At 32.9% G+C, this 18548-nt stretch overlaps 1 protein-coding gene across 6 annotated transcripts in view; it reads right to left on the bottom strand.

Annotated features, from left to right (window-relative positions):
• The window catches only part of ATF7IP (activating transcription factor 7 interacting protein), a 144528-nt gene that overhangs the window by 47993 nt on the left and 77987 nt on the right, over positions 1–18548 (bottom strand). For all 6 annotated transcript variants that reach the window (XM_003771237.4, XM_023504544.2, XM_023504545.2 and 3 more), the window contains exons 2-5: positions 14679–15724; positions 9681–9761; positions 9235–9383; positions 5278–5415 (exon numbers count right to left, since the gene is read on the bottom strand). In XM_003771237.4, coding sequence (XP_003771285.1) covers positions 5278–5415; positions 9235–9383; positions 9681–9761; positions 14679–15717 — 1407 coding nt within the window. In that variant the 5' untranslated portion in view covers positions 15718–15724. The remainder of the gene's footprint in view (positions 1–5277; positions 5416–9234; positions 9384–9680; positions 9762–14678; positions 15725–18548) is intronic.

Here is an 18548-nt window from a genome sequence, read left to right as displayed (position 1 = left end):
GAAACTTCATAGCCCTGGGTGAGAGGGATAATCGTCCTCAATTGCTGCATCTGGCCCACAGGCTATAGTTTGAGGACCGCTGGACCAACCCTATCATTTTACAGATAAGGCTCAATGAAGATAAGTCATCAAGCCCAAGTTTCCTGGGGTTAAGTGAAGCTAGGATTTCAAACCAGGTCATTTTTAACATCTTAACAAACCCAATATGCCCTTTGCACTGTACCATGCTACCTACTCTTCTCCTTTCTCTTTTCTAGGCTGAACAGCCTCAGTTAATTAATCAATTTTCATATGACAAAGACTCAAGCTCCTTTATCATCCTAGGTGCCTTCCTTTTTTTTCTGTTATCAATATTCTTTTGTAAACTATGGCACTCAGAACTGAACATGGCATTTAAAATGTGGTCTGATCAGGCGACAACAAAGAGGGATTACTACTCTCATTCCTAGAAACCAGATCTCTCTTACTGAAGTCAAAGGTTTCATCAGCATTTCTGACTATCACACTCTCCTGCTTTGCTTTCACAGTAAGCTACTAATCCACTAAAACTATCAAATCTTTTTCTGACAAATTATTCCCTAATGATGCCTCCCCATATTCTGTATCTAAAAAGGTGATTTTTTTTAAACTAAAGCACAAGTTTTACATTTATTCCTAATGAATTTCATCTTATAGAATTTTACTCAATGCCCCAGGTTTCCAAGACTTTTTAAAATTCTGTGTTAAATACTCCTCTCAGATTTTTATCATTTTACAAATTTAGTGAACATGCTAAATTTGCCTTTAAGCCATTAATAGTAATTTTTTTCTAGAAACAAAAACCAAAACTATAGAGGTAACAGATGTGTGTGTGACCCTGAATGGGACACTATGCCACAATGACTATTCTCTGATTCTTGCCATCTTGCTATGGTCCCAAAGTCTCTCCAGGAGTCCTCAAACTGCGCCCATGGGGCAGATGCAGCAGCTGAGGACGTTTATCCCCCTCACCCAGGGCTGTGAAGTTTCTTTATTTAAAGGCCCACAAAACAAAGTTTTTGTTTTTACTATAGTCCAGCCCTCACAGTGAAGTGGCCCCCTATTTAAAAAGTTAAACTATACACATTTTTTGACTCAACAACACTTCAACTTTGAGGCCTATAATCTCAAACATATCAAAAAGGGAAAAAGACTTATTAAAATTACTTAAACCACCTTTACTGATGACAAAGAACTGGAAATCTGGAGGTTGAGGGATGGACCTATCAATTGGGTAATAGATAAAAAAAACCATGACATATGAATATAAAGGAACACTACTGTTCCATAAGACATTAATAATAGAGTAGTTTAAGAGAAACACTGGAAGATTTATACGAACTAAAGCAGAAAGTTATCTAGTCATACTGACCTCCTTGTTCTCCCATACAAAGCACACTGTCTCCAGATTCTAAGCATTTTTTCTAGCTACATCCCAAACCTACAATGCTCCTTATCTGTCTCCTGGATTCCTTCATGTTCCAGCTAAAATTTTACCTACAGGAAACCTAACCCAGTTCTCTTTAATCTTTGTCTTGAAAACTGACACTACACCTCCCTGTGCCGCCCATGACCCCTCCTTCCACACACACCCCTTGTTTGGATCAGATTTTTTTACAGGTTCTCTCCATTAGACTTGAGCACTTTTTCAAAGGAGAGATTGGCTTTTACCTTTTTTGTACCCTAGTACTTAATACAGTGTTTAACACAGAGTAGGTGCTGAATAAATGCAATCTGATTGAAATGAACAAACTAGAGGAACAAATTATACAGTAATAACATTATAGAGATAAATAATTTTAGAACTTTTAAAAAAATATGTACTTGTTAAGTAAAAATAAAAATTCATCAAAATTTTCCCCTTTAGATCACATATAATGCTTTCTATTTTAACTAACATAATTATCAAATAATCTTAAAGAATATAGTTCTTTCTTCTTAAATGGATGGTCATACATAAGAGTAGGAATTGGGATTTATTTGAACTTTGTAATCCCTCTATATCGCTCCCATCCCAAGTCACCAACCAGGACCAAGCAAATGCTAAATATATATTATTGCAACAGGCAAAAAATTCTAAGTTTACTTTTTAAAAGTAAGAAAATATGGAACTGCAATTTTAAGTCCAATGTACAAAGAATTATGTTCCCAAAGAAAGGTTTCACTAGTTAAAATGAATGCTATAAAAACGCTGGTAACTTTGGGTACAAATGAAAGCATTCTTTATTCCTAATACTGTCTTCTTCAAGATTATAATCCCCAGGATTCCTTTAATCATTCCTCATGTGTCAAAAATTCAAGGATATCCATCATCCAGGCTGTTCTTATACCACCTATTCATCTATCAGTAGATCAGTGTCTTTCCCAAAATGTGGATCCCAAAATATAAAAAATATTCCTGATAGATACTGAATAGGGCAGAGTCTGTCCAGCACCTCCTTATTGTTTGAAAACATGTTGCCCTTAAAGCAGTCTAAGATTTCATTAATTTTCTTAGCTCCATTCATTTCATACTCAAACTGATTTTATACTCAAGCTAATAATTCACTAAAATCCAAGATCTTTTTTAGATAAACAACTTCCTATTCAAGATATACATATCTATAATTATGATTTTTTTTCAAGAAAAACCACATGAGTTTATGTTTATCCCTATTAGATTTCATTTTACTCAATTCAGCCTATTGTTCTGGCCACTAATGATATTTTTGAACCTTGAAATCTGATATTCAGTCCTTTATCTCTCTCCCTCAGCTTAGTCACTTGCCGCTTTGATTAAAAAGTTATTTCAATGATTGATAGTAAAACAGTATTGGAAGTTATTTCAATGATTGATAGTAAAACAGTATTGGACCAAGGGTCCCATTAGAAATTTTGTCAAAAAAGAAAATGAGGTTTGCACGACAAACTATTCTTAATGAAGCCAAGGTTAGTTCCTTGTGACTGCTTCTTTTTTTACTTCTCTAATATATGCTTCTAAAAATCTACTAAAATATCCCCCTAATCAAAGGCAAGATTTTAATTTTCAAGACTTCTCTTTAAAAAAATATTGATGTAATTATGAAAGATGTAAAAACACTATCAATGCATTGATCAATCATGATTCTTGAGGACAAATGATGAAGAATGTTACCTTCCAAATGAAAAGGTGATGGACTAATAATAAGCAGAATGAGACGCTTATTTCTGAATATAGCCAATCTGAGAATTTGTTTGCTTGACTATATTTATTAGTTACAAGGGTTTCTTTTTAGATTTTTCTTTCTTAATAGGAGGGAAAAAAATAAATTATTGCTAATTGAAAAAAAAAAGGGGGGGGAAAAAAGAAAAAATTTTCTTCTTGAATTTTAAATCTACTACCTGTTTATTAGTATTTACTCTTAAAGTGTCCTGATTGTCTATTTGACCTCTGAATTTTCTTGACCATTATTCTGAGCATTTTATTAGATGCTTCCATGAATTTCTTTTATTTCAGGACAATATTTTTGTTAGATTAGATTTGTTAGATTCTCCAATGCTTCCAAATCCTCAGACCCTCAAATAAAAGGGGAAAAGAAAAAACCCTAAAAGAATGTAATCCTTCTAAACAAATAAACATAGTTAAGTAAAATAAATCTATATATCAAGCAAGAACACTGTTATAAGGGATTATTAAGTATAGTCCATTACTTTAAGCTGCCATCCTAAATCTAAACCCAGGTGGTCTTCTTTCCAATTAGCTGTTCATTTACCAAATGTGCCCCTTTTTTGAATTTAGCAGGCATATTGCTAAAAATTCCACATGAACCTTTATGATATTTAGTTTCTTGTCCTAAACTTTGTCATCTTTGGGAATGCTTGCTATGCTCTTCTTAGGAACAACTTTTTCAACAAGTCAGGTCATCAGAATTGAATAATAATCATTCTTTTTAACATGTATTGCAAAGTTCTTTGTCAATTTCAAACACATTCCCAAGTAGTTACCCAGCTGCAGTAATTACCCTCAGCCAGGAGTCAGCACAACCACTCTCTTCTTCCTTTGTCACTTGTATCAACTTTCATCTATGCATTTACATATGATCATTTTCAGGAGGAAAGGCTGTTGCTGTTCTCTTAGAGAATATAGCTTTATTGTTTTTCATGAAGAGTCCCAAATTACATTCTTACCTCTGAGTAACTCTTTTTCTGTTTCTCCCCCACTGTATACATCCTTTTGTAGTCCAAACTCCTGATACAGGTCAAGAATGAACTATGCTTTTGGTTAATAAAGAAGGTTTTCTTGTGTTTTTGTTTGTTTTAAACACATTAATTATCTTGTTTCTCAGAATTCAGATCAGGGATTCTTAACCTAAGGTTTGTGAATTTAAAATACATACATTTTGATAACTTAACTTCGATATAATGTTTCCTTTACAATCTTATGTATTTTATCTTATCCATTTAAAAACATTATTCTGAGGAATCTGGAGATTTCACAAGATCACCAAAAAGGTGCCTGAAACAAAAGAGATTAAGTACCCATAGTAGAGAGGTAATGACAGTGTTTTTTCAAATTCTCTTATAGGAAAAGGAAAACTTGTGTTCTGAACATAGAGCACGAAAGAAATACAATCATATTCTCAGTACAACTCATAACAATTTTACCTTGTACCAAAAGTTAAGATTATCAGCCTTTATTTTAGCACTTCTCTCATAGTGGCATGGCAAACTGCTAGAGGACATGGTTATAAATTTGGCTTTCCATTCCATTAACAGTTTTACACCATCTTTAATGCTTCTAACAGGTTGACAGCCAGCTCAATTCTTTTCTTTTCTCTCCCTTGCACTCAAACATTATCTGGACAAACACAACCTTCTCCCCTTGCTTCTTCAGTTCAAGTCCTTCTTATTCAAGTTCTCTTTGGATACTCCACTTTGTTCTGCTCTTCCTTCATCTTATGTTGTTCTATTTCTCCTGAAAACATCTCCTCCTTTAACTCAAGCTGTTCCCCTTCAGTTTTGCCCAAGTTCTCTCAATTTTCTCCTCCCAAAAATTCAATCTCTGGCCTTCTTCCAAATTCAAAAGCCTTTCAAATCACCTTTCCAAATTCATATTTCTTAATTCAACTATCTTACTTCTGTCTACAAGCAGTTATCTTCTTCAGACCTTGTAATATGAAAATCAACTATTTATATAGCAAGTTCATTCCTGGTTTAAAATTTTATAATTATAATATTATAATAAGGAAAAATTGTTTTCTTTTATTATGCTGTGTAGAAAATTTAAATATGCATACATACCTGCAATTCAGTAAGAACAGTTTTATGCCTTTTATTACATTCAATCTTTTCCACACGCATTTTCAAGTCTGCTAAGGTCTTATCAAATACGGCACACTGCAAAGCACTCAGTTTTTCTTCTAAAAGCCGCTGTACAACCTAAAATATATAAAAGAGCGTTATCATATCAGAAAGTACATGATATTTAAAGCAGCATTCTATTCATAATGGTGAAAGTCTGACAATTTGTCAACTGATCCCATAGGTTGAAATGTATAGTAAGTTGTACCTAGGACAAAACTTTTTTTTTTTGGGGGGGGGAGGGGTGGAGATGGAGATAACAGCAATGTTTTCCAAATGATTCTATAGGCTTATAAATCATAGAACTTCATAAAATATTATGACATCAAAGATTATAGGAACAAAGAATGTAAATGTAATTGTAATTACATTCCTATGTAATTGAATTGTGAATATAAATAGATTAACCTGCATTTTCAACAATGGAGGAGAGAGAAGCCCATAGTGGGAAAGAAAGGAAATGGAATAAGGGATATTATCCAAGGCAAAAAAAAAGGATAAAAGATAAACATATCAAGTATTTCAATGTTATTCACAAAATTTAAAGAGACCTAATGGAAGGTTTCTGACATACTGGTAATGTATCTCAGTGGAGGAATCAGTCATCAAGTCCTGTTAATTCTACTTCCACAAGTTATTTCTGTTCCCTTCTATCAACTCATATTCTACTACTGAGATCATATGTCTATTAAAGTATGGAATTAATAAATATTAAAATAAACTAATTTGTATTTTTAAAAAATTAATTCAATAGTTCAAACACAAGAAACTATCTGCCACCTATATAGGTTCTTCAAAAAAGAACCTCAAGCTGGGTGTGTAAAATTTTCATCAAAATGGCCATTTCTTATATTTACCTCTGAATATGTAATGTGCATTTCTGAATATCTTTTTCTATAATTTTCCTCCCCTGCCCTGGTTTTCTAGTCATCAGTTCATTTTTTTCCTACATATTATCTCAACTTAGTCAAACATACCCAGATGTACCAAAATAGAAGAAAAATGTTACTTGACTTGACCATATAAGAGATTGTATCTGGGAAAATATAATTAGTTGATTTTGGAAAAGATTCCTTCCCTCACTGGAGAAATAGGTGTTAAACATTGCCTGTAATGTATTAAATTAGTCCTAGTTGCTCTTTTGATGAGTTTTAATTAACATATTTCTTGTAAGGGAAGAGTCATTGGGAACTATGACATAAAAGAAAGCATAAAAGAAATGTCAATTTAAAAAATATATACATATAATTATTGGTGGGAATATCAATTTTTATAATCCACTCTGGGAAGTTTCCTTAAAAAAAAAAACAAAAAAAAACCATTATTTATTATTATTCTGTAGACATTAGGTCACATCTTTTTTCTCTAAACCAAAATCAGGTTGCTCATAGAAATAAATGAAGGTTACTACTTAAGTGTGGGTTTTTTCTTCCTCCAGTATTAATTCTACTACCAATAAAATGTTTAATGATGAGAAAGATGTGTTACACTTCTCTGAATCTTGGTTCCTAAATCTATAAAATAAATAAATTGAATGAGTTTGATAGTTGTAAAATTTTTACTTCCTCTAAATTTCTAAGAAATGCAAACTATCTATATAGCATGAGAACTTGCACAATTCACTTATCCCTCAAGAGAAACTCAATATGTGCAAGTGAATTGGATTTGAGTGTGGAAGAGCTGTGCAAAGTCATCTGCCTAGCTTTCTCCTCCAGAAGCATCTGGGGTCCAGAGGCCAGATATATAGATGAAGACAACTGGAGATGGCTCTGGATGAAATGGGAGACCCTTGATCTTTTAAAGCTAAGACCTCAATTCGACTGATTCAGTGATTAAGACTAGATAGCAGTTGAGGTAAAGAATCTCTTCTACACCTAATCCAAAAAAAAATCTAAATAAATGAATGAATGAATCTGGGAGGGGAAGACCTTGGAGTTTCTGGCCAAAGTAGAAATGATTGCTATGTACATTCAATCTGAGTCAATCAGGACCCAAACAATAATCAATAGGGCTTGGTATAGGATCTATTGCAGGCCAATGAGAATCAGATTGGTTTTGGTTTAAGGTATAGTCCTTAAGAAATATAACTAGTCAATAAATCCTAAGAGATCTTGGAAAGGTTCAGAGGTGCAGAAGAGGAAAAAACATGCTCTTAAGAGCGTCTATAGGTAAGAATATGACCCTATGTGGACAGAGGGAAGAAAGAAGGGAAGGAGAGGAACAAGGGAGGGAGGGGGAGAGAAGAAAGATGTTCTTGGCCTATTTCTGAAACAATCAGACTATATGACCATGGGCATGTTACTTACTTGCTCTTCTCAAGACAGGCAGCTATTTTACATCAAACAAATTACAGAAGAGTTGCTGATCTCTATCTTTTGAGGAGAGTTTCCCATGATGGTTAAATCACAAGTCTAGATTCTTACTCTAACCTAAAGTTCCTAAGCCTCAGTTTTGTGAAGGAGCATCAAGAAATACAGGTATTGTTACCTGTATTATAGATTATATAGAGAGAAGTCATAACAAACGCAAAAGGGAAGAAAGGCAGAAAATTGAAAACAAGTGTAGCCCAAATTAAAACATAATTGGGAAAATCTAAGAAAATAAACAAATAAATTAAAACAAATAATATTAATATGTGATTTTCAAAGTCAATATGTGACCTTGTGGAAATCCTTACGTACAGTTTTAAGGCCCCCATGTCTATTTGAGTTTGATATTACTGCTCTAGATCACTTTTAATCTTTCTATTCTACTATTCATCTATCCTCCTATACCTTAAAAAACCATTTTTTTCACATACATTAAAATATGCTAGTATCTCCCCTCTGTTATTTCACATTTATTTTCCTTAAACATGCATGTTGTCTCCCCCATTAGATTATAAACTCATTAAGAACAATTTTTTTTATTCCTAGTACCTGTTGTTTTAATTTTCGTATAATTCAAGTCAGAGGGGGGAAAAAGAGAGGTATGGTTGAAAGAATAGGTATCTAGAACATATGTCAGATGGGAGGTTGGAATTATGAATGTCAAACCCCCATTTAAGAAAAAAGTCCAGCTCTGACATTTCCTCCTTTCTTACTGGATGACTTACTCTTCTTCCACTCCTCCATTTATAGCCCCCAGCTGGGCTTAGTTTCCTCTCTAAAGACAGTAAACTCCTAGACAGCGGTTCTCAAACTTTTGTTCCTAATATCTTTACACTATTAAAAATTCTTGAGGATCTGTCCAAAGAGTTTTTGTTTGTGTGGGTTATATTAATAGATATTTACACATTAGAAATAAAAGCTAACTTTGAATTTGGAGATCCTCTGAAAGGGTTTCAGAGACCACGAGGATTCTCTGGATCCTACTTTGAGAACCACTGTCCTAGAAGAAGGGATTATCTTTTTCTTCTTGTATTTATATCCCTAACACTTAGCATAGTGGAGGTTACAAAGGAGGAGCTTAATAAATGTTTAGTGACTATGAATTGGGGCGCTAGTCTTTAAAGAGTAATCTACCAATACTAAACAGAAACTTTGTGATCTTTCCTCTCCCTTTCAGTATATTAGAGTCCAAACCCTTTCAGGGATGATAGAAAAAGAAATGAGTGAAATTTTATAAGATCTCATATCTGTGAAAGGAAAATCAGAAAAAAGATTACAATTACAAAGGATGTCAGTAGCATATATAATTCTTAATGTAAAATGTAATCTTTAATGTTCCATTTTCTGTAGTAAAATCCAAACACAAAATATTAAAAATAAGTGTTACTTAATACTTTTTATGTCTTTATTAATTAGTATACTGAAAACTTAAATTTTCTACAAGACCCTAGAACAATAATAACTAAATAACTCAAAACCTTCAATTCAAATTTCTGCTGTGTTAAAAAGCTATCTATATTTATCATACTTTTTGGAGCTTCTGGTTGATGTCTCCTCTTGCAGTAATCTTTACTTGAAGTTCTGCTTCATATTCTTCTCCCAAATATCGACGACGTTTAGATTGCACATTATCCATATCTTCTGATTTGGACCGTTTTCTCCTCGACAACAATTCATCTAGAGCACAAAATAAAATGAATGTTCAGTTTGATTTTTATTGCTTTCTATAAGGATTTACCTTCTCTACTCCTTTAGGTGAGAAAAACTGTCTCATTGCTCACTCACTACACAGTAACAATAAACAAAAAATTTCTACATATTAATCTGGTGAAATAAACAAGCAGAGAAGAAGCAGTTAAGAAATTTAAAAATCCATCCTGTTACTACAATAGGAAATTTAGTGCTATAAATATATCTCCAAATTGTTTTTAATCTATAAGAACTTAATTATGCTTTTACTAGCACATGGCATACTTTTTCCAGGCCTTTCTTCTTCTTTATGGGCTTCCTTTTCTTCTTCCAATTTTGAATCCTTTTCTTTTGTCTCTGTTTCTACTGTATTAAAAAAAAAAAAGCACATTTAAGTTCAAAGTAATTCATTATAATCTTTTGACTATTAAAAAAAAAATCACCATAATTAATAGTTATGGAACAAAAATCAACTTCAATTTTAAAAGAATAAAATGAGAAAAACCAGAAGAATGACTACTAGAAGTATCTTAAGAAGATTGCTGTCAATTTTCTGTTCTGATTAAAACTGAAATACAGACCTTTCCTTCTTCTCTCCCTTTCTTTGTGTGCTTCAAGATTGAGTTTCCATCTCTTTATTTTGCTCATGCTGAAAAGTGCAGAAGCCATTCACTGGCTGATCCCACCACTGATAAATAACAATTTGGTGGGATGCCCCACTCCAAAGGTTCACCAAATTAAGGCTGAACTTACTAAAGACAAATGATCAGCACAGCTCACTATAACCTAGGTGTCCTAACCACAAGAGATTGGCTAGTCTCAGCCTTCCTGGTAGTTGAAATTATAGCTGTGTACCACCAAGTCCATCTAGATTTCTTAAAACAGAAGTTTATGCATAAAGCCTAAGTTGTTGATACCTTTAACCTTAAATACCTCAAATATGTAAAAAGCTGTCATAACATATAAATAAGTGCATTTCTTTAAGTTCAAAATAGTTGGTAAATCTGAGAATTACAAGCTGCTTACAACTTGGTTATTTTATTTAAGTGTGTTTTACTGAAAAACTCCAGTCATTCATTCATAGCATAAGGAAAAGGAATAATAGAAAGAGAAATAGCAAGTGATACATTAGAAGTACTTAAGTTAAAAATAAAAATGGCAAAGCATGTTGTTTAAGTGTCAGTTGACACTTAGATTTTCAGTTTCAAGAAGTATTATATAATTCAAGCACTAACACAACAATAACTGTTTAGAGTTCAACTCCTTGCAATAATTTAGTTTATGTTAAATAAGAAAAAAACCTTCATGTTAGATAAGAAAAAAAAAAAAACTAAGGACAGGAGAGGCAAAGTGATTTATATACACATACATTGCTATTTAGTAATACATGTAATCTATTATCTAATCATCATAGGATGATAGATTGGATTTGGAAAGTAAGTGATTTCATTAAATCCTTTTATTTTAAAGATTAGGAACCAGAAATCTGGAGAAATTAAGAAAATTGTGTTTATAGTTACAGAGTTAGGCTGGCAGGAAGAATTCATACTAAAATTCTCTAACACAACATCAAACTACTTATTCAGTGATATATTGAGCACTACACCATAGCAGAAATAACTTCTGGTTCAGCTCTATTTTCACTTCATAAAATTATCACTTATGAGTTCAGAAATGCCTCAAAAGATTTAAAAACTTTTTAAAAACTACATCTTTCTACCTAAGATGTTAGAAGGTGATTTTCCTAAAGTACAGGCTCATTTACTGGAAAAAAAAAAAAAAAAAGAATTTGAGCCTCACTTAGCTATGTGACCATAGCAAATATTTTTTAACTTTTAAATACCCTCAGGCAAAAATAAAAAGAAGAAAATACTCTGTACTGATATGAGTAGTTTTTTTGATCTACATTGGTATTAAAGAGTTTACCTATTAGGCATCCCCTAAATCCTCTCCTACCCCCCCCCCAAAAAAGTGTATTTTGTAAATATTTATAAGGACTACATATCCTCAGCATCCAACATAGTACTAGTCAGAATAAATACTTAATAGAGACTGAGATAAGGGATATTTACAGAGACAGAGAAAGACTGTCACTCAATAAACATTTATTCGAGAAGAAAAAAAAAAACAAAAACAAAGAAACCTAGGCCTATGCACTTTAGAGCACCTAGGGGAAAGAATATGGAGCAGGATCCAATAAAGACTGAAAAGGAAGATCAGACAAGGAAAGAGGAGAATCAAGAAAAAATAATGTAACAAAAACTTACAGAATCTCTGAGAGAAGAAGGAAGTGCAATGGATAGTGCTAAATGTGGAAATCAGGAAGACGATAATATTTCAGTCTCTATTTCCTCATCTTTAAAATGGATATAGTAAGAGCCCCTACTTCACAGGAATTGTGAAAGATTAAATGAGATAATTTATGTAATATGTAATGTTATGCCTTAAAATGTAGCAATTTATTCTTAGCACAAAACAAAAAAAAGTGGCACTTTGCAAAGAACAGTTTGAAAAAAGTGGATACAAGACTTCAAGGAAAATAAGGAAAGAGTAAGAGGTCTAACCCCAGGCACAAGTGAAAAGAGAGAAGGTATAAATCTGTAATAAGAGCTAGATTGAATGAGATGGAGTAAAAGTTGATCTTTTTGTTGTGGCAAAGAACTATGAGTAGAAAGATGCTCATCAATTGGGAAATAGCTAAATAAGTTATGGTATGTGAAAACTAATAGATTATTGTTTTATTTAAAAAAAAAAAAAAAAAAAAAAGGCTGATTTTTATAAAGCCCTGGAACATGAATTGATGCTGAGTGAACGAGCAGAATCATTATACATAGCAACAACAAACTTGTGCACTGATCAACAGTTCAGTGATCCAAGGCAATCCCAATAAACTTTGAATGGAAAATGTCATCTGCATCCAGGAGAACTATGGAAAATGAATGTAAATCAACATATGCTATGTTCACTTTTTTCTTTTTTTTTTCCTCGTTTTATTTTTCTCTTTTGTTCTGATTTTTCTTTCCCAATATGATTCATATGGAAATACAGGGAAAAAAATGAATGTACATATATAAACTCCACTAATAAAAGTTATTTTGCATGTATGTGAGGAAAATAAAAAAAAAAAAAAGTAGAAGCAGAGACTATGGTCTTGGAATAGAAAAAAACTATCATTATCATAAACAAGAGTAAAGAAAGGAATGAAGGGTGATATCAAAGGTTTTGAGAGGCAGAATACAACAGAAGACAGAATTCATAGTAAACATCCCCTTTTTCTTAGTACAGACCAGAAATTTTCTGGGAGAAAGGTAGGCAGGCTAAAGACATATGTGTTATGAGAGGCTTAGATATTATAAAATGTTTAGAACAGCTGCTGAGGGGAATAGGATAGAGGATCAATTAAAATGGAATAAAAGGACTTGCCTTACCCAAATGAGATCAGGTAACAAAAATTTATCAAGGCTTTAACAACTTCCTCTAGCACCTTTTTAGCATAAGGTTAGTAGAAGCAGAGAAGACAGAAGATAGGAATAATATGGGACAAACATTCTGCAGTAACAGAAGTTGTGTAAGCAGTAACAGAAAATAGGGACAAGATATTCCAGACTAAAGATTAGTATATATTTGTAAGGTCAAGGCTGAGAAGTAAAGCCAAAACAAAGGTTAATGATCTTAGAGAATTGAGAGGAGCTGCAGAGATTGAAGGTCATGGCAAAGATGAAGAATAGGGCTGAGGAATAAATCACAGGGAAAGAGGGAATAATGGTGAGTAATAGTAGGACAAAGAACTTCAAAGTTATTGATCATGGGAACTGAAATACTTTTAGATAATGATAACAATAAAAAAAATTTTCCAAAAGCAGTAAAGGTGTCCATAGGGAGTAAAGATGAGTGAGTCATATAATCACAAAACAGGTAGATAGATTGTTTGTTCCACTCATAGCCTAAGGAAAACCTGAAGGTCTTACTTCCACATAGTAAGTTAAATGCCCTCTGCCACATATTTTTACTTCTACTTTTTAACAATGAAACTGAGGAATGAAAAAAAATTTTAAATTTTACTTAAAAGTTTGAAAAGTTTTAAACTCCTAACTCGGGACATTACTGTAAGTTAACAGCTTTACATTTCCTTTCCAGATAACATAGAAGAGGAAGAGAAATAAATTGAGAGAAGAAGTAAGAAATAAGAGGCATCTTTGGCAGAGTTAGTAGTTTCTGCTGAGTCTTTTCAAACATGAGATGAATAGATTGCAGTTTCTTAATTGAAGCTACTGACTGAGCAAATTTTTTTTTTTTTAAATATCTCGATTTAAAAAGTTCTTGTAGTACTAATGTTGTTTATCCTTCATTCTTGAAGAAGTCCATGTGACATCAGGGAAGTGAGGCCATGACATGCAAGTGATTTAAATTTGAGTGAAGGAGGGCTAGACAAGGCTATCTGCCTCACTTTCCCCTCCACAGCCTTCTGTGTCCAGAGGCCAGATAAAAATCAGGACAACTGGAAATGGCCCTGGATGAAATGGGAGACCTTCGCCTTTTTAAGCTAAGATCTTCAACAAGTCTCAGTTTAACTGAGGCCATACTCATTCAGTGATTAAGACTAGGTCACAATTAAGTCCAAGAATCTCCTCTTTCCAAAAAATCCCCACCCCCACCCCCAAACAAACCATCACCACCACAACAAAACACAAACCCCCCCAAAAAAAACCAAACAAAAAAAAATACACCAACTAAATAAGGCAAAGCAATTCTTTTTAAAATTTCCCTTTCCTAAATAAAAGAAAATGAGAACCAAATAGTCATTTTTCAAAATACCCATCCTCATATATATTTTAAATATATAATATCAAAAAGGTTTTTAGAGAAAAAGGAAACCACATGACTAGTAATATTCAAAATTATTTCATTGTGCTCTTTTTTTTGACCTCTCTTAAGTGTCTAACCATAAATAAGGCCTTCTCCCTCTCTTTGTTCTGGTGTATCTATTCCATTTCCTCCAAATTCTAAACCAATTCCTTTTCTGGCTCTTTCCCAAATGTGTAAATTTCATAAAGTTCTATTGTCGGGCTAATCTGCTCTTCCCACACACAATGTCATCCACAGAAATGATTTTGAATATCAGTTCACAGAAGATGATTCCCAGCACCTCCAATTTAAGTGATTTCAAGTTCCTATCCCATGTTTTCAAATGAGACATTTCACAACTTGTAAACAACAAATTAGGCCTTTACAATCTATACATCATGAAGAAAATAACAAAAAACTTAAACCTAACTCTCTAACCTGGAGAACTTGATTCAATTGGCAACACAACTTCAACATCTTTTTCACCAGAACCTTCCTCTTCATCAGAGAGTACCAAGAAAGCCTCTTTTGGCAAACTCTCACTACTCTCTTGCTTGGATGGTGAACCTAGGGAGTTCTCCAATTTTTCTCCCAAATCTGGGCTTGTCTCTTCAAGCGGAATGAGAGAAGTTTTAGAAAAGCTAAGTTCATCTTCAGCAGGAGCTAGCTTTTCCAAAATGGGAATAATTTCATCTGTCTCCATAGAGTCTGTGTTGTCTAAAATTTTCTCATTTTTCTCATCTTCAACATTTTCATCAGTGGTTTCTGGAAGACCTGGAGATTTGTCATTTTCACTCTTTGCATCTTTGTCTATTTCCATACTACTAGATATAGCTTCTTCTTCAAAAGCTGACTCTGTAACAGGATTTTCCTCCATATTCTTTTCATCTTCGGTAGGAAGATCAGCACTAACAGACACAGTATTTGGCTCCAGTTTTTCTTCTTCAATTTCAATTTTATCACTAACTATAGTTTTATCTTCAAGTGGGCTCTCTTTTTCTTCTCTTTGGTCCAAATTTTCATCATCTGTGCTATTTTTTTCACGGATATCACCATCTTCTTTATTGCTATTGGGAACTGTGTTTTCAGTTTCAGGGACAGTATCTTGTTCTGGTTCATAAACTGTGTTTTTAGGAGATGCTGTTTCACATTTTTGACTTGAATCTTCATCCTCTTCTCTTACATCAATATTTAAGAAATTAGGAGAGGGTTCTTTCAATTCAGATTTCTTTTCTTCAAGATCCAAACAAACATCTTCTATGCCATTCACCTCCTTATCATCTATGCAGTCAGTACTATCTAATGGTGAATTTAGGTCAGAGTCACCATTTTCATGCTTGCCATTTAAAAGTTTGACATCAGTTTTCAGTAGCTCTTCTTTAACTTTGTATACCACCTCAAGTTGTTGACGATCACTCACTCTCATTGTTTTTCGGGCTTTAAAGATTTTTTTCTGAGGTTCTTCTGTACTTTCCATTTTGAATCTTTAAAAAAAAAAAAAGAATAACTAAATGAATATTTAATAAATCATTAAATAATAATTTTCTTGTAATACCAAAAAATGTTTTTAAATAAACCATGTATTGACAATATAAAGTGATCACTGGTCTCAGCAGAGAAACATTCCTCAACTATGAAAAATACTACAAGGCTTAGGGGCAGCTAGGTGGTACACAGTGGATAGAGCACCAGCCCTGAAGTCAGGAAGACCTGAGATCAAATCTGGTCTCAGACACTTAACACTTCCTAGCTGTGTGGCCTGGGCATATCACTTAAACCCCAGCTGTCTAAGGGGGAAAAAAAAACAAACAAACAAACAAAAAAAAAAACTACAATGCTTGCTATAAGCCCCTATTAACTCTTTTAAAAGAGTTTTCCCTAAATATCATTATCAGTATATTTTATGCCAGACTAGCATTTAAAAAGGAGAATATTTATGTTAAGTACAGAAATACTGGGGACCAAGGTGCTTACCAATAGGTCAAATGTCCTCCCTTTTAAAAAAAATGACTACCTTCATTTCACTTTCGCACTGTTTTTGCTAGTTTTGTGTCTAAATAGTAACAGTAATCTCTAATATCTGACATTTTATTTAATATGTGAAGTTTTACAAAGCATATCACCTCATTTGCAATTTATAAAAAATGTACAATTAGTATTATCGCGGCAATTTTACATGTTAGGAAACCAAGACTAGGATTGAATGGTTTTTATTTGTTTTTTATATTTTGTATTGAATTTGAAATACAGGTCACTTATAACTTCAAGTCCAGTGCTACTTTTAGTTAATTTTTTTAAATTAGTTTTAAAGATTTTCAAGATTATAACTGAAGATAAATAGTCTTCAACATTCTGTATGATCATTTAAAAGTAACTCAAAAAGAACCAGCAAGGCTAATATTTACACCACGAAAATTAAAATTTTGCTCTTAATCCCCAATTTGAAAATAAAATGAAAAATTTTCTGCATTAAATAACTGCTTACTTTTACTTATTTTATAGATTGACCTTTACAATAAAACTGCCAGGAGGATAAAAGTATCTGATTGGAGTAAATGTTTTATCTTAACAATGGTAGGCAAATGATTAAAGATGATGTTCTTTATTTAGGTATGTGTTTCCTAATAGTCTTTCAATGAAACATTTTTAGAAATACAGGAATTTCAGATCTTTATTCCGATTAAATAGGATAAACATTTGCCCTAAGATTTATGAAATTTATGAAGTAAGCCCTATCTCTGAAATGATTGAAATACCACAAAAAAAAATTCCACATGTTCCAAAATATAAAGAACTGGAAACAAAAAGAATGATAGGGAATGCATAAATGGAAGCCCATGAATAATAAGGATTATTACCATGCTTTAAGAAATCATAGGTGTGATAAATACAGTAAAGCATGGAAAGGTCTGTGTGAAATCTTACAGGCAGAATGGAGAAAACAATATATACAATAACCACAATATAAATAAACCCCCACACATACCTTCCCCCCCCCAAAAAAAAGGAATAAAAATTAAGAAGACCAAGTATTGGATGAATAGATATGGGAGAACATCCTCAACTGACCCCTTCAGGAAGTGGTAGGTCCACATGTAGGTAATATATATTGCATCTATTTTTGGATTTTGTCAATGCATTTCTTCAGTTATGCTGTTTTTCCTCTTTAAAAAAACACATCTTCATTATATGGGATGGCTCTCTGGCAAGGGGAATGTAAGAAATACTGGGAACAACTTTGATGATATAAGAAATACGTGAAGTCTTCATGTAAGACATTAATAAAAACTTGTTAAAAAATACTATAAGAAGAGTAATAGAGAAGCTATAGAAAAAATGATTCTTATGATAATTTTACCTACAGAAATGATACAAAATGGTAAAATCTCGGTGAGAACTTCTGAACTAGAGAAAACAACACTATGAAATATGATGAAAAAATAGCCATCCCATTTTTCAGATAAAAAAACTGAGGTTCTAAGTACTTAAAAGTGACAGTTAAGTGGCACAATGGATAGAGTTCTGGATTCTAAGTCACAAAGAATTGAGTTCAACTCCAGCAGTCTCTGGCACTTACTAGCTAGCTGTGTGACCCTGGGCAAGTCACTAGATACCCGTTTGCCTTAATTTCCTTGACTGTAAAAATGGAGATAATAATAGCATCTACCTCTTAGGATTGTTGTGAAGATCAATAAAGCACTTAGCACAATGCCTGGCCAACAATAAGCATTTAATAAAATGCTTGTTTACTTCCCCCTATCCTTTGTCAACTGTAATGAAGTTAGTAAATGTTTGAAGTGATATTCAGACTAATTAGTATTAAATTCAAAACAGAACAAATGTTAACAGATAGATGCCAACTACATTGAATGCTACAGGGCCACTGTTCTCCTTGGTGCTATTTTTTTCCCTCCAACACTATGATCACACAATATCTAGAAAACTTAAAGGAAAAGAACCTATTTGTACAAAAATATTTATAACAGCTTTTTGTAGTAACAAAGAATTGGAAACTGAAGGAATGCTTATCATTTGGGGAATGAATGGTTGAACAAGTTGTGGTACATGACTAAAATAGAATATTACCCATGCTCTAAGAAATAAGCAAGCTGATTTCAAAAAAATCTGGAAGGACTTAAATGAATTGATGTAAAATGAAGTGAGCAGAACCAGAACACCTTACACAGAAATAAGCAATACTGTACAATGAGTAACTATGACTGACTTATCTATTTTTAGCAATACAATGATCTAATATAATTCCAAAGGGCTCATGATTAAAAATGCTATTCATCCCCATAGAAAGAA

The sequence above is a fragment of the Sarcophilus harrisii genome, chromosome 5 (genome assembly GCF_902635505.1).
Source record: "Sarcophilus harrisii chromosome 5, mSarHar1.11, whole genome shotgun sequence".
NCBI lineage: Eukaryota > Metazoa > Chordata > Mammalia > Dasyuromorphia > Dasyuridae > Sarcophilus > Sarcophilus harrisii.
This window is presented reverse-complemented; position numbering and strand designations above follow the sequence as displayed.